Consider the following 17,163-nt stretch of genomic DNA (forward strand, 5'->3'; position numbering starts at 1 on the left):
TGTGTTGCTTCCCTGCCAGATTCCTGGAGGCAGCTGGGAGGTGTGCTGGGATGGGCTCCCACTGGGACAGCTCCTTCCCGGCACAGAGAAGTGACCCTTGAAACCCAGCTAGGGAGGCATCACACTGACCGCCCCATTAGCTCTTTGAGCCTGGAGCCTGCCTAGCCTTAGACCTTTAAAGAGCCTTCGCAGGCAGGCAGGCAGGCAGTATTGGGGAGCCCCACCCACTTGAGGTCATCATCAGGAGCAGGGGAGGAGATGGTTTTCCTTGACTCAGGAGAGACAACAGAGTGTCATTTGGAAGGAGTAGCAGAGAGACAAATTACCTGGCTGGGGAAACCACCCAGGTCTGGGTCCTGCTGGGGAGCAGAATTTCATTGGAAGCTGCTTCTGACCTCTGGAAGCCTCTCAATTGCCATTAACAGCACACAGAATGAATGAATGAATGAATGAATGAATTCTTTATTTATTTATTTATTTATTTATTTATTTATTTATTTTATACCCTGCCACTCTGGGCAGCTCCCAACAGAGGACTAAAAACAGAATAAAACATTTAAACATTAAAAAACTTCCCTAAACAGGGCTGCCTTCAGATGTCTTCTAAAAGTCAGATTGTTATTTATTTCATTGACATCTGATGGGAGGGCGTTCCACAGGGCGGGTGCCACTACCGAGAAGGCTCTCTGCCTGGTTCCCTGTAACCTCACTTCTCGCAGGAACTCTTTCCCTTTGGGTTCTTCTTCTTCTTCTTTTTAGCCATTGCATCCCCAGCAAAGATGCAAGCCCCTTACAACATTCCAAAACTTTTGTTCACTTAGTCTCTGCGCTGCTGTCCTATCACCTGGCCAGCACCCAAAGGCAGCAGCAGGCAAAAGCTCAGCATCCCCCCCTGATTTCAGGACAGGTGTGTGCATGTCTGTACTGTACGTACGTACATGTGTGTGAATCTGTATTTGTGCTAAGGCAGAGTGAGTCAGCAGTGACCCCCAAGGCTGGGAGTTTGGATCCCTTGGTCTCATTCAATTCTGCCTTTCGACAGACACTGGGCTCCCCAGAGCAGTTTGATTCAGCCAGACTGTCTTCTTCAATTGGGGGTGGGGGAAGGAGGTTCAAGGGGCAGGATGAGCTGAGTGTGGCTCCAGGGTGAGGAAACCATGGGGAAAAGATGGAAACGCAGATTGCAAACTGGGCATGGGAGGTTGAGAAGGGACGTCTGCTTTGCACACACTCGATTCCTGTGTGAGTCTTGGGGAGAAGCAGGGCTGTCTTAAGCATATCTGGTGCCCTGGCGCCGTGGTGCGAAGATCCCTCCGGCGCCCAACCCTCACCCCGTTTCCCAGTGCGGCTGTCTGGCGGGCGTCGCAGCGCGGCGCCCCCTGGCGCCCTGCGCCACCCAGCCTTGCCATAGGGCTGGCCCTGGGGAGAAGGATCACTGTTACCCACCCTCAGCCTTTAGAAGAGGGAGGGGCATGAATCCAGATGTATCCACACATGTATTCATTAATATTTGTTATATTTGAGGAATATATACTCCACCTCTTTTTTTTAAAAAAAATCCTTGCATGGCTTTCAAAATCTTAAAACACCACAAAATGAATTTAATTATATATTTATTAATATATATTAATTATATATTAATTAATATACAAAACCCCAGAAAAATCACTAGAAACACCATTAAAAAACAGCAAACCCAGGCAAGTCAGAATAAAATAAAGAAACGCCTTTCCCTGGCACTGAAATGACATCAGGATAGGTATTGGCCAGGCAAGCCTCTCTGAGATGAGTATTTACTACTACTACTACTACTACTACTACTACTACTACTATTATTGCAAGGAGCTCAAGGTGGAATACGTATTTCTCCCCCTTCCCATTTTATCCTCACAACAACCCTGTGAGGTAGGTTAGGGTGAAAGTTAGTGCGCTTCATGGTTGTGTGAAGATTTGAACCCTGGTCTCCCAGATCGCAGTCCAACAATTTAAGCACGCTGAAGCAAGTCTGAATGTAGCAAATGATAGATTATTTGCGTTTATTATAAGATTACCACTAGGGGGTATTTACCTCAGGTAGCCTTGTGTTACCGACAACCCATCTCTGCAGCTCTTTCCCCCCCAAAATAATATGTTGGGCATCTCAGAAGAGGATGGTGTTTCGCATAACTGGGGCCACTACTGACAAGGCTCTTCCTTGGCTGCCAGCTGCTGTACATATGATGGGGAGAGACCCCAAAGAAGGGCCTCTGGTGAGGAGCTTGCTGCATGGACAGTAGAGGCCACCCATCCCTCCAGCCAGGTCCCATGACTAAACACTCAGAGATGTGCTCCTGACCGAAAGGTCCTGAGTAAATGCAGCAGAGTCACGGAAAAAAAGGAAGGGTCCTTGGATGAGTCAGTAGCAGATGAAAGGCCTCTTCTGCACGAAGTCCAAATGTGGGCTATATCCAGTGGGGGACGTCTGAGCCCTGAGCCCTGAGCCCTTGTCCTTGCCTGCTGCCAGGCTCAGCTAGTCATCTTGAGCATTGTTCGATGTTTTGCTGAGGTGCTAAGCAGCCTTTCCCAAGCACCAGCCTTACGCAACCGGTTGATCGTCTTGTCTGGCAAAGCAGAGGGAGGCCGGAAGCACCTGAGGACGAGGAAGCCAATTACTGCTCTTACATGGCAAAAGCATTACGAAAGCTGCTTCCCAGTTCACTCATCATACTGATGGGCTGATGTCACGAGCTCCCACAGAAGTTACATTGGCAAAGACGGTTTCGGCCAGCCTACTCGGCAAGATGCAACGCCAATGTCAGGTGGAGGTAGGCAGCTGTTCCTGCCTCTTCAAGCCTCCAGCCCATCTCTGTCTCTCACTGGGAGATGCGTTGCAACAAAGAACAGGAGCAGGGCCCAGATTTGAAAAGGCTCCTCGTTGCCATGAGAGCAGTGCCAGATTTACATATAAGCTAAACAAGCTATTTACATGTGGGTGGTGCTGTGGGTTAAACCACTGAGCCTAGGGCTTGCCGATCAGAAGGTCAGCGGTTTGAATCCCCATGGCAGGGTGAGCTCCCGTTGCTCGGTCTCAGCTCCTGCCAACCTAGCAGTTTGAAAGCACCTCAAAGTGCAAGTAGATAAATAGGTACCGCTACAGCGGGAAGGTAAATGGAGTTTCTGTGTGCTGCTCTGGTTCACCAGAAGCAGCTTAGTCATGCTGGCCACATGACCTGGAAGCTGTACACCGGCTCCCTCAGCCAATAACATGAGATGAGCACCGCAACCCCAGAGTCGGTCACGACTGGACCTAATGGTCAGGGGTCCCTTTAAACAAGCTATAGCATATGCCCCACTCTCTTGGGGAACCCAAAAAAATTAAAGGAAAAAAACTGGATGCACATTTCCAAAATATAAGATAAAAAGCAAATAAAATAAAACCTACATACAGCAACAGTGTTTTGTGTTGTGTAGGCTCCTATGATGTAAGTAATGGGCCCTGCCTGCTAGCCTAAAATATCACTGGTTTGCTCATTTCAATATATAGGGTACCCACATTCTGCATGGACTGTTATGTGCAAATGGCTTCAGATACCTATTAGGTCCATAAATTACCGTACAGCATATATTCAACACAAAAAACCAGCCACAATTTGTTGTTGACAAAGGACAGCTGGACAAAGGGCCCCATTACCTTCAGTAGCTTAGGGCCTCATCAAACCTAAATCCGGCCCTGCCTGGGAGTCCTTGCTCTCACAGCGCCAAAGTTGTGAGGGCTGACCACAGTTATGCAATGGCATTCTACACATGCTCAGAGACACCCTACTTATTGTGACTCCACATATGTGCACAGCCCGTGTCAAGTTTATATTGAGCATTCATTCCTGTTTGTTTACAGAGCAGTTATAAAAGAATAAGCAATTGCCTTGTGGGGTGCTGATACATCTTCCAAGTAATCATTCACTCACCCTTATATTTCTCTGTGCATTCCCCCAAAACTTTCCTGACTTGAAATGTACCCTTCAGAAGGGATTAAAGCACATAAAACTGAAGAGGACTAAAGAGCTCTATCGCCCAAGCACAATAAATCCACTAAAAAAAGCAACACAACTGGACTTTTTGCAGTTTGGAAAGTGATGGGGGCCTGCAGTTTGAAGTGTGGGGTAATGAATTACCAATGGGAAGATATATGAACACCCTGCAAGGAGATCAGGATAAGGTTACCAGATGTCCCCATTTTGTCCCCATACAAAATCCATTGAAATTGAAAAGTGTCCCCGGATTCATTGAAAAAAATCTGGTAACCTTAGATCATCAGGATGAATGCTCAGTGAAGACCAGATATAGTCTAACCTCCATGTAAGCTTTGTGCTAGCAACTCAGAATAAATCCTCAATAGGTCATCTGAAGGTACTTCAAATATCACTTTCGGTTGGTGTTTTTTTTAAGTTGACATTATTATTATTATTATTATTATTATTATTATTATTATTATAATATATGTATTTACATTCCGTCTCTCTCCCCCCCCCCCAGACAGGGACGTGTTGTGCTAGGGCAACATAGCACTTTAATCCATTTTAATTGCACAAAGCCTAAAGTTTCAATATGCACCCCAACCCCTCCCACACAGTATTAACAGTTTGGACGCAACTATAATTATTTTCCATGTGTGTATTAGTGCTTTTGAGTGTTTGAAGTGCTACCGTGTGCCCAGTGGTGCACCCTTCTGCTGCTTACAACAGTCCTGCAAGGCGGGCTGCTGATCCATTATTGTCCCATATTGCAGATACGAGGGCAGAGACAGAGAGTGGTTTCACTTGCAGCTACCGTTTCACCAACAGGTGGTGCTGTGGTCTAAACCACTGAGCCTAGGGCTTGCCAATCAGAAGGTCAGCGGTTCGAATCCCCGCGACGGGGTGAGCTCCCGTTGCTGTAGATCAAGCAGGAAGGTAAATGTCCGTGCACTGCTCTGGTTTCACCAGAAGTGGCTTAGTCATGCTGGCCACATGACCCGGAAAAACTGTCTGCGGAAAAACGTCGGCTTCCTCGGCCAGTAAAGCAAGATGAGCGCCACAACCCCAGAGTCATTTGCCACTGGACTTGACTGTCAGGGGTCATTTACCTTTACCTTTTTTATCGTTTCACCAACAGAAAGAGCTGGTTCCAGAGCCATTGAATCCGACAGGAGGAGGCTGGGGTCCCAGTTACAGAAGGTAGAAGCCTTCACCAAAGTATGCACCAAGGAGGGCAGGAGGGCAGCACAGTCCAAACAAGCCAAGGTCAAGTGCAGTGAGTTCTTCACCTGGTTCCTGTTCTTCGCCTGGTATAAACCGGGAGCTGGGAGAGAGTTCAAAGGGTTCCTCAGCACAGGATGCAGGAAGCCCTGCCTGCTCCTTAAGACCCTCAACCTGTGGAGTGTCTGATTCGTCCTCTGAGGAATGCTTTGATGGTGTTTCCTGCTTGGCAGGGGGTTGGACTGGATGGCCCTTGTGGTCTCTTCCAACTCTATGATTCTATGACTCCATGCCTGGTATCAGGTCAGGGCTAGGGCACTAGGCAGGATATTGGTACGGTAATTGTGCTTGTCACAGAACTTATGGGATAGGATGGCAAAGGTTTACATATGGGGTTGCCAGCTGGTTGCTCCAGTAGGGCTCCTGTACTTTCGGCAGCTGCATAGCAGAGAGAAGAGCAGCATGTGAGGTGTTCCTTAAGGTTGCATTTCCACATTGGGAACACCTTCATCTGTTGCTGTCCATCCTGGAGCTCACCTGGGGCAAGCAGGTTTGATGTTGGTATCTGGAGTGTTAGGGTGATGTCTCCGTTGGGCTTCTAAGTGTCACTGATGTACTCAGATCCCCAGGTGTGTGGTGAGGTCAGGCAGTTTTTTAGGAGCTGTCTCCAAAGTTTCCCATCTCCAGAGCTCCCCCTGGTGATCTCTAAGGGTATATGACAGGAGGACTGAGAAATGGAGCTCCATGCGCAGCCTCTGTGGCAGTGGTTTTCTACCATGGCACCCTGGGGCGCCTTTTTCTAATTGCAAAGTCCATGGTAAATCCAGCAATTCAATATTTCTGCCGTGCCCGCCTTCCCTTGATGTCTGAGCAAGTGCTTATTTTGCTTAATGGTTAATCCAGCCATGGGCGTAGCCAGGATTTGGGGTGGGGCGGGCGGGCAGGCTTTTGTTAGGGTATTGATTTGTCTTGATTTGGGGGGGGCAGCTGCCCCCTGCCCCCCACATGAATCCAGCCCTGCCAACCCCTCCAGTCCGTACCCCTCTGCTCTGCTGCCTCTTTCGTTTCTCGAAGCGCTGCTTCTTTCTTCTAAGCCTCTCTCTTTTTCCCCTTTTCGGTTGTTGTTTTCGCTCTGGGGTTTCCTGTGGAACTGTGGCGGGTGGGGAGGAAGAAGTCGGCCGAGACTTCTTCTTTGGGTTTCTCCCAGCTGCTCCAAAGCAGAGGGGAAGTGTAGCCCTTTCTTCTTCCCTGACCCGACGGCAATCGCTGCCTGAGGATAGACGTGCCACTTCTGACCGGTTGGGGGTGGGGCGGAGCCTTTTCAAGGACCATGATGTGACCTATGGTCCGGTGACGTCATCCTGAAAACTCTAGACAGGGCCTGTTAGGATCCCTCCGGCCAAAGGGCAGAAAGACGGTGGTGGAAGCCTCAGGGCGCGCGAGGGAGGTGGCATTTCGCTTCCAGATAGGAAGCCCACCCGCCCCTACGCGTTGTCACCTTATCCTCGCCAGCCCCTGAAACTGAAGCTGAAGCTGGGAGGTGGACTTTAGCTGTGACACATCCCACACACACACACACCTACACACTTGGCTTTCCCCAACAATTTACGAGGCAGACACAGGCGCACGCACTAAATCTGAGTCACGGGTGAGTATTAGAACGTGCGCGCGTGGACTTATTTCCCTTCGGAGCTTGGACGCTCTGTGAGGAGGGGCAGCGGCAGAGATCCTGACGCCTGGCGAAAGAAGAGCCTTGCTTGGGGAGAGGAAGGAAAGACAGACCCCGACAGCTCTCAGAGGGACACCGTCTCCCTTCTTCTGGCAGAATCCCCTGGTAATTCCTTTCGTTGGATGACAACACCCACTATAGGTCTAGCATAGTGAGCAGGGGGGAGGAAGTCCCCCCCCCTCTACCTCCACTTTCAGCACAACATACTAAACCCAACTCCCCAACTCCCATGGGCGTAGCCAGGGGGGCCGCTGCCTCCCCTAAATCAAGTAAGAAAAAATAAAGGCTAAATTGAAAGTAGAAATAATCAGGATATTTGAAACTGAAATGCTCGCTGAGGTCAAAAGAATTAAGTAATTAAAATGAAAGTAATTTAAAACAACTATGGTTGAGACATTTCATTCCGAATCTGCTAGACAGAGACAGGCAGACGATGATGACAGGTGGGCCTCCTGACGCCCCCCAGCATAAATACTGGCTACGCCCATGCCATCAATAATACACCCCTAAACGCTTCTGCGCGGGCAGTCGAAGAAGCTCTCCGCCCTGCAACTAGTGAACTTTCCTCTTTGGCAGGGCTGGGGGTGGGGGGTAGGACATTGCGCACACACACCCCATTGGAAACTGACATGTGGACTCCACCCAGCCCAGGGCCGGATTTAGGTTTGATAAGGCCCTAAGCTACTGAAGGTAATGGGGCCCGGCCCTTTATATGTCCAGCTGTCCTTAGTCAACAACAAATTGTTGCTGTTTTTTGTGTTGAACATATGCTATATGGTAATTTATGGACCTAATAGGTATCTAAAGCCATTTGCACATAACAAAATATGCATTTTAATTGAGGTAATTGTTGAACTGAAATACAAAATTATGAAGAAGTATATTAATAGTGATAGTCATGTTTTAGGGAGCAGGCTAGCAGGCAAGGCCCATTACTTAGTACATCATAGGAGCCTACACAACACAAAACATTTGCTGTATGTAGATTTTATTTTATTTGTTTTTTATCTTATATTTTGGAAATGTACATCCAGGTGTTTTTTTCCTTTACATTTTTTTGGGGGAGGGGCCAAGAGAGAGGGACCCTAAACTATAGCTTGTTTAGCTTATACATAAATCCAACACTGACCCCGCCCCACAGATATGCTGCCGCAGCGCCCAAGAATGGGCCGAGCAGCTGCCGGTCAGGAGCCTCAACAGACACCTGCTGCAAACTGCAGCAGTAGGGATGGAAACAGAGAACCATAGAACTGTAGAGTTGGAAGGGACACTAAGGATCATCTAGTGATTTTCTAGAATTTCTAGTCCAACCCGCTGAGATAGCTCAATCAGTAGGCTCTTAATCTCACGGCCCTGGGTTCATATCCCACGTTGGGCAAGAAGAGTCCTGCACTGCAGGGGGTTGGGCTAGATGATGATGGGGTCCCTTCCAACCTCATGATTATGTTCTAACCCCCTGCAATGCAGGAATATGCAGCTGCCCCAGGGATCGAACCTGCAGCCTTTGCATCATTAGCACCACGCTCTAACCAACAGCTATGCAGGCCAGCATTCATAGTGGTTGAATGTTGGAAATTAGGCGAGGGTCTGATGCTTGGCTCATTGAATTCCTGTGTATGGACTGTTGAAAACTGGCATGTCACACCTGCATGTTGCCAGATCTATGAAGACCACCACCGCCACCATAATTATTATTATTATTATTATTTTTTATTTATTTATTTATTTATTTATATCCTGCCCATCTGGTTGGGTTTTCCCAGCCACTCCGAACTGCTTGCAACAGAATATTAAAAACACGATTAAAAAATCCGACATTAATTAAAAACTTCCCTAGGCAGGGCTGCCTTCATAGGTCTTCTAAAATTCAGATAGTTTATTTCCTTGACATCTGATGGAAGGTTGTTCCACAGGGGTTCCCTGTAACCTCACTTCTAGCAGCGAGGGAACCTCCAGAAGGCCCTCGGCGCTGGACCTCAGTGTCCCGGCAGAACGATGGGGGTGAAGACGCTCCTTCAGATATACTGGGCCGAAGCCGTTTAGGGCTTTAAAGGTCAGCACCAACACTTTGAATTGTGCTCGAAAACGTACTGGCATAAACGTACAATCGCACGGAAATCTTTGGAAAGGCCTACTGGCGTGAAATAGTTGATAAATTATGCTGTATGAGTTAAGGCTCCTTTGGAACTCACCGGGACTGCTTTCAATGGAACAACCGTTAATTTGTATTTTGCTATAATTTGTGAATTGATTTCTCAAACTTTTAATAAAAATGTTTTTTAAAAAAACAAAACAAAAAACAAAAAAAACACCTGCAGATAGGGAAGAGGAGACCAGGTGGACGGATCCGCCTGCAGTGTTGGGCCGCTGATTCTCGCGCGGCTCTGTCCCCAGTCCAGAAGTGTTCTCCCGCCTCCTTAGGGGGACGTGCCGCCGGCCTGCCCAGAGAAGCAGCGGGACATTCCCCGAGGAACGTGGTGTAGGCGGGGATTGCCCCGAGGGAAGCGAAAAACGTCGCCAGCGCTCCCCTCCCCGCTCACCTCGCAGCGCTCGCTCAGTCGCTCGCCAGCAGCCGCCTGGACTGGAGGGACGGGGCAATGCTCCTGGCGGCGCTTCTGCTGCTCTTCCTGCGCTGCCTTCGGGGACACGGTGAGGCGGGAGAGGGTCGCGGGGCCGGACGGGGTGTGGGGCTTGGCTTTCTGATCCAACCGCGTGGCTCTCCTTGCCTTCTGAGGGTGCCAAGTCTGGGTCTCTCCGTGGCCGTGCCCTTCTCCTCTGGAGTAGAGCGGGTGGAAGATGCCCTCGCCCGCCTGGAGCCCTGGCTTGGTCCCTTTTGGGCTCACCTAGGTAACCGAGGACAGTCAGTCGCTAACCGCTGCCTTTGCAGGAGGGAAGATCCCAGCCCCGCCCGAGCGCGTGAGATTCGTGGCCGAGACCTTTCAGCACGAGCTGCGCTGGGAGCCACCGAGCACCGAACGCGGGCTCCTCCTGTACGACGTCCAGTACATGCGGTAAGAAGGGAAAGGGCCGTCGCGGGAGGCACTGGAGGTCTTGGTGGGGCATCTGCACCGGCCGTCTTAAGTGTGAAAGGGTCTCTGTCGACATCCAAGGCAAGCCCCCCGCCCCGTCGCCTCTCCGGCCTCCTCCTCTCCCCTCACCCGCTTTGCCCTGTCCTCTCTTGCAGATACGGCGAGAACGGCGGCTGGAGCCCAGCGCTGAACTGCACGCGCGTCCGGAGGCACTCCTGCGACCTCTCCTACGAGACGCGGGAGCCCTCGGGGTTCTACTTCGCCAGAGTCCGGACGGTGACCGGGATGCGCGCCTCCAACTGGACCCAGACGCATCGCTTCGATCCTAGGACAGGTAGCCGCCGCCGCAGATTCCCGCCCCCCCCCTCGAATCCAGCCGCCCCAGAGAATCCGGATTGGGAGCTGGTGCGCTGGACCAGCCCCGCCGCCAGGCAGGAAGATGCGCGCTCCCCACGCGACAGCAGTGAGGAAAGGGCTTTGGTGAAGAGGCTGCTGTGCGTGCAGAAGGCCCCAATCCCCATTGGCATCTCCGAGCAGGGGGGGGGGGGGCAGGCACTCTCCTGCCTAGAGAGCCGCTGCCGGTCAGTGTAGGCAATGCTGAGTTAGATGGACCCATATAGGCAGCTTTCTAACGTTGCAATATAGTTCTGAGTGGCTGACCGCCTCCCAGAGCCCTCCACCCCCCAGCTCCCTGGCCTGTGTCCCATTTTGTTTATGTTTAAAATTGGTACTTAGCCTATTTATCCAATGTGGCTAACAGACTGTGACAAGAAACAGAATAAAACAAACATAATCCCTAAAAAAAATATCAATGTACATTCAAATCACTAAATTAATAAGACTTGGAGATGCTATCACTGCAATCATGCATAGTTAATACAATTTGTGACCTTACTGTCTGTTCTTGGTTTGTTATTTTGTGTTGTTTGTTTTCCTAGCAGCAAAGAAATATCTATTTTTAATGACTAAATTAATAAATATCCAAATCTATTTAACAAATCCCAGCAGCACAATAATAATGCAGAGCTGAGCCAGCAGAACCGCAACATTATAAGTCAGGCCTGTTTTAAAAAACCTGCAAGCATCCTCTTGGCTACTGGGATGCTGTGTGCTGGGTGTCTGCTCACCCCACCTCATTCCCCAGGAAAAATGAAAGGCCATTGGAGTTTGGGATGGGAACAACTCTTCACCAGCAGGGCCGAATGGTTTTTCCAGCTTCTCTGTTTTACAGGATCTGGGTCCAGGCTGTGTCAAGGGGTGACTGTCACCCACACCTCCCAGTCACAGGGACTGGGCAGGGGTTGCTCAATAGATGGGAACAAATAGTCGTGAGGAGGGTAGAGGGCAAATCCCCCAATTTGGGACAACGGTATTTTCCTAACCTTGGAACGTCACACTCAGGCAGTTTTTTTAACTCCCCCAACAGAAATTCACATTAATTCTTTGGTGTTGTTTAATTTTCCCAGCAACTCCTCGACTGGCAGGAGTAAGCCTCTCTCTTTCCCACAACGTGATCCAAGTCAAGCTGCAACCTCCCACCAGCAGGTGGCACAATATAACCTATGAGGACCTCTACCACTCAGAGGAATACCATGTCCATATCCGGACGGTGTCTGACAATATCCAGGTAAGGCTATGGTGGATGGCAGGGCACCCTGGCTGGCAGAGTTCAGGGGAAAGGTCTGCCTGTGGCGGGGGTGGGAGAGCACCCAGCTACAGCACCCACTTCGCCGTCCCTCCTCCTGCTCTGCTGGCCACTGGGGGGCGCTGTCTCTGGACAGGCATTGCACGCTCTGGCAGGGAACCTGTCCTAAGGCAGTCCCTTCTTCTGTTCCCAGAGGAAGCCCTCTTGGTGATATTCCAGGGAGGCAGGCAGTTGCTGAAGGTTCCAGGTGCTTCCACAAAGAAGAGAATGGCCAGGCCCAGACCCTTTGGCATAGGGAGTGCTGGCCTCTTTGAGGATGCCATGGGGAAGAGGAGAGGAGACACCCTTGGCACTGACTGGGACTTGGCTAGAGCCGGGTATCATTGGCCAGCCTGGTGAACTCTGGTTAGACTTGGACTGAGCTGGACTGATAACTCTCACATTATTTTCTGCAGTTTGAGTATGTTGAGACCAAGCTGGAATTTAACCTCCCATCGCTGTCATGGGGAGAGTGCTATTGCATCAGTGTGGAGACACGGGTGGTCTCCCAACCAAGTCCTGGCAAGAGGACAGAGGAGCAGTGTATCTCAATACCCACTAAAGAAGGTGAGGCTCCAGTCCCCCTTCTCCTCAGCCCCCTTACTGTTCTTCTGTGTGGGGGGGAGAGAGGGGGGTGATACCAAAAAGAGAATGGGGGGCGGGGAAGGAAGAGAGATCCACTGGAGGGGATTGCAAAGGCAGGCTAGGCCCAAATAAAGCAGCCCAGTTAAATACTTGACAAAGAGTCAACAGCAGGAGACATAGGAAACATCTCCCAGGTAGCTAATGACCCTGCCCTCTGCATCTGCCACAAAGCACCCACGGGGTTGCTGTTCATGGGATCATAAAATTGTAGAGTTGGAAAGGACCACGAGGGCCATCTAGTCCAACCCCCTGCATGGGGCTCAAACCCACGATCCTGAGATTAAGAGTCTCATGCTTTACCAACTGAGCTCTTAAGCTACAGCCCTTTTTTTCTCCACAGCATGTGTCTCTGACACATTTGCATCTGCACACATTCTCATGTAAGGAACCTAGCTGCACCAGTCCTTTCCTTCACCTCCTCAAGGAAGCTTGGTTCATTGCGGAGGGCAGGGGGAGGGAGGCAAGATAGCCAGTGCACACAGAGAGGAATGGACACAGATCCTGGTCCCACAGTTGATTCTCCAGGTACTCCTGTCTCTACAGTGCACTTACTGGTAGCAATCTCCTGCAGATGCCTGTAGAACTCCCCCATCAGCCCATCCAGTTGAATAATCAGAGGTTGCTGCTCTCTTCTGTGCAGACCATGTAAGATCCATCCTCATCTCCAGCTTGGCCCTCCTTACGGTGATCATCCTCTGTGGCCTGGGAGTGGGAGTAGCCTGTGCCTATGTGAGGAAACCCAAAGAGGCACCTCTCTTATTGGTAAGTGCTTCTATGGAGGTTCAGCACCCTCTCTCCCTATGGGCAGTCCAACTGTACAGGGGAAAATGGAACCTGAATCCTAGGGGTGCTTCTGTGGCCATGGAAAAGTCTTGAAGAGAGAGTCGCTGCCTGCACTTCTGTAGAAGGCAACCCAGAGGGGGATGAGCAGCTCATCAACTGCGTAGGACCGACCCCGCACATTCAGGGTCCCTTCTACACCTCCCCACCTATTTATTCAGACCACCTAGCTGTCTTTCAGGGAGTGCTTATAAAAGAAAACCAGGTTTATGTAGGGCAAAGCCATAGAAAATAAGCTGTTAACATTCCTATTTTGCAGATAGGGACTGAGGCTGAGATACTGACCTATCCACACTGAGTGCACGACTGGGGGTGGGACTCAAACCCACATCTTCCAGCCCCACAACAGCTGCCTCTCTACCACCAGATTCTTTACTTCCCCTAGTCGTGGATTCAGTTCCTTATCGAGCAAGAAGCTGGTTCTGTCCATAGCTGCCAAGTTCTCCCTTTTTTTAAGGTAAATTCCCTTATGCTGAATAGGCTTCCTCACGAGAAAAGGGAAAACTTGGCAGCTATGGTTCTGTCATTAGGCAAAGGGTGGCAGGGAGTGGGTTGAGCATCAGCTGTGAGGTCTTAGAAGACACTGTGGTGTGTTCCACAAGCCAGGCCTGTCTGCTGCCCCTCCCCCGAGCTACCTTCCTGTCTTCAGCTGCAACTTGGGGCGGGCGGGCATCCTCTCGTGTGTTTTCTACTTGGATTAAACTGACAACCCAGTCAGCTTAGATAACTGGAAGAGGGAAGGCTCCCTGTCCTTTGCCTCAGGCAACAAAGTGTCATGCTCCAGGGGTGCCCTCAGGGATGAGGGTCTCAGTCCAAGGAAGGGAAAGACTTTTCTCAACGCACTTACCCAAGGGTGCAAGGTAGCCTCCACAAGTCCAAGTCAAGCACAGAGAATCAGTCTAGGTCCAACACGTGCTCCAGAAGCAAGGACAGGAAACAGACCAAGGTCACTAACACAGGACGTGCAGCAAGGCAGAGCAATGAAATAGCAGAGACCTGCCTTGTTTCCAGCAACTGGAAGGGTCCAGAGGGATGCCTTACATACTCCAGCCTCCTAAACGTCACCCTAACCACACGTGTTGCCAGTGAAGGATTCTCAGGAATTGCTTACCAACCACTGGGTCTGTGGATGGTGCCAGCAATCTTTGACCTGGACCCAAAGTTCTTGGCATCCCTACTAGTCAGTGGGGTAATTCCACCTCCTCTTCTGACAGTCCCAGGGGTCCTTCATCAGGTATCAACGTGGGGCTGGGGGAAGGGGCTCAACAGGGTCCTTAGCATTGGATTCAGGGGGCCCTGCCTGCTCCCCACTTGGTGCCTGGCACCAGGTCTGGGCTGCTCAAGACTGGCAGGTGAGTGAGTGAGAAGGACTCCCCGCCCCTCCAACCTGGCAAAGAGGAAGGAATGTTGAGCAGAGTCTCAGAGACAGGCTTTGGTTTCTGGAAGGGCCTTCCAGCTGTGACCAGCACCTGGTTGGCAGAAGTGTACAGAAGCCAGAAAGCCACAACAGAAATCTTTTCTTTCTGCCTCCCAGAAATCTCCCGTAAAGCACAGTCTGCACTGGGTGCCAAAGGAGAAGCCTCCGCTCGGGATGCAAGACTTGGTATCATGCTTAGAGGTGGATGCCATCCAGCCACTCTCCTCCATGGGACCGAAGGACCCTGTCTATCCTGACAGCACAAAGTGTGGAATGGGAGCAGCACCAGCACCACTGGGAAGTTGCTTCCGGCTGCCGACGCGGCTAACACAGGGTGCAGTGCTCAGGGACCTGATGGACAGCAGCAGCTGCAGCACAGACAGTGGCATCTGCCTGCAGGATCCTTCTGGCAGCCTGGGGAGGCTGTCTCTGGGAAGCGGTGAAGAGGGAGGCACCAAAGAGGACGAGATGGGTGCCCTCAGCAGACAGGAGCAGCTCTTGCTGGAGGCTCCCTCTTCTTCCAGTGGGGCAGAGCAGGTGGCTCCAGAAGCTGAAGACCCACCCAAGGCCCAGATATTTTCTGGGTACCAGAATCAGTCAGGGACACCTTCAGAGATATTGGGCTGCTCCCAGCCTCCCCTCAGTATAGATGAGATGACCCCTTCAGAGCCCGTCTTAGCTACTGGGTACTTGAAACAGGTCTCCATCAGTGCCCCCTCTGGCCTTGCGAGGGACGGGACTCTTACCAATGACTTTCTTGGCAGAACAGAGCAACAGAAACAGCCCTTCCCTGCCAGCACCCCCCTGGAGCAGCAGGGATTGCCCCCTGAATTCCCCAAGACCCTCTTGGCATTGGGCTTCTTTGAGCAAGAGCTGGCAAGCCCCTCTTCACACATCTCCCCACAAGTGAACTCTGTTCCACAGCTGAGCCTCGGTGTCCCAGGCCTCCTGCAGTACTGGGTGCAAGGACTGCCTCCCAATAAGCTGAGTCAATGGGAGATAGCACAGCTCTAATGGAGCCACACAGAGAGGTGAAGGCTGCAGGGTGGAAGGGGCAGGATTGGGGGCGGGCACCCTCCTGACAGTCCCTTTCTGTTGGACAGATGGAGCTCTAGTTCTGACATCCCTTCCCCGTGATACACCTTTCCTCTGTCCCCCAAATCCATACATGTAAACCAGCATGTTTTATTCTAGTCACAGACATAAAACATGCAGCAGGAAGGAGGTTGATGATACCAGATGTTTCTGAGAAGCTCTGGGACCTGAATGCAATAAGGGAGGTCGATGCAGTGGTGCGTGTCTGCCTGAAAAGGTCTGCAGCAACTAGAGGAAGGTAGTTGTGGGCGGTGGAAGGAGAGGACACTTCACACATCATTGGAGTTCTGCAACACTGAGCACTGGTAGTTTGTTGCTGGCAACAGCTGCAGTGTCTTCAGGATGATTATGTATATGTATATGTATATGTATATGTGTCTCTCCTTTCCTACAAAGAGCGCAGAGATTCCTCAGCTGCCTTCCATTCATTTTGGGGCAGACATCATTACCCTTGCATTTAGCTTTGGAGATAGAAAGGATGGTCACCCCGTCATAAGCAATAGGCACAGACTCAGCAGGACTGGCCTGTGCCTTTCTGAAGTGGAGGTCCCTTTGCTGGCCCTGAGCCTACCTGCCACCCCTCCCCCTCCCTGCACAGCAGTGAGAAGCCTTGAGCCCAGAAAGCCCAGTATCAGCCTCTGATGTCAGCCAGAGGTGCTCAGAGATGAAGGAAGCAGTTGGATCTGCCCTTGGCAGCAGCAAATGGCCCTTCCAGACAATTCAGAAGATGGACTTGCCTCCTCCTTACTGGGGGAAATTTGCACTAGCCCAGATTCAGCACCCTTTGCAATGTCAGGGCCAGCCTTTGCCACTGATGTGAGGGGTGGTAAGAAATATATTTGTTCAGCTGGGCACTGGCTTCAGGGCCCAAGCTTACCTTGCCAGCCCTACATTTCCTTAGGAAGAGAATTCAGTGAACTTCTTTCAGGATTATTACGATTATAGGGAGGTCGCTAAATGTTCGAAATATTTTGTACAAACTGACTTTATTTATTTTATTTATTTTGTAAATCTATTTGGAGCATACAAGTTTGTTTTTTTATCAATGCATTTTGGTGTATTTATTTATTTAAAATGCCATGCCACTTTGAAGCATTGCTTTGGGATGAAAAACCTCCGTGAAGCACCCAAGGACCAAGTGTGCGGTGCTTGCATTTGTGCAGAGCTGCTCACCTGGCATGAGGTCAGGCAGGCTGAGCAGCTGAAGAACATCTCCTGCACAGGCATCAGCTGCTGGTCAGATGCAGAGGCTCCTGGTCTGGCAAATCGTCTTGCTCTGTGCACTTCACAGCTCCCAGAGCTGGTGGCGGTTCCTTTTCCTACTGATGTCAAGTGGATTGCAAGTACACTGATGCCCTGAGAAGCTAAATGCACCCTCCCTTTAGGTACATTTGCAAATGCCAGCTTTTGCCCCCAAGTGGAAAGATCAAGTGACTGCTCTCCATGTACATCAGAATGACTGCACCAGACCATTTCAACTGCAGCAGGTGTGGACATGGGGCACCACTTCT

General features: G+C 50.7%; 1 protein-coding gene across 1 annotated transcript; it reads left to right on the forward strand.

Moving 5' to 3' along the window:
• Positions 1 to 9,431: 9,431 nt before the first annotated feature.
• IL10RA (interleukin 10 receptor subunit alpha) lies at positions 9,432 to 16,700 on the forward strand. The gene is made up of 7 exons (XM_088657554.1): positions 9,432 to 9,591; positions 9,830 to 9,953; positions 10,127 to 10,305; positions 11,438 to 11,598; positions 12,072 to 12,222; positions 12,941 to 13,062; positions 14,675 to 16,700. The coding sequence occupies exons 1-7, from the start codon at positions 9,540 to 9,542 to the stop codon at positions 15,569 to 15,571; spliced, it is 1,686 nt and encodes a 561-aa protein (XP_088513680.1). The 5' UTR covers positions 9,432 to 9,539; the 3' UTR covers positions 15,572 to 16,700.
• Positions 16,701 to 17,163: the final 463 nt, after the last annotated feature.

Source organism: Zootoca vivipara, chromosome 14, assembly GCF_965207765.1.
Source record: "Zootoca vivipara chromosome 14, rZooViv2.hap1.1, whole genome shotgun sequence".
NCBI lineage: Eukaryota > Metazoa > Chordata > Lepidosauria > Squamata > Lacertidae > Zootoca > Zootoca vivipara.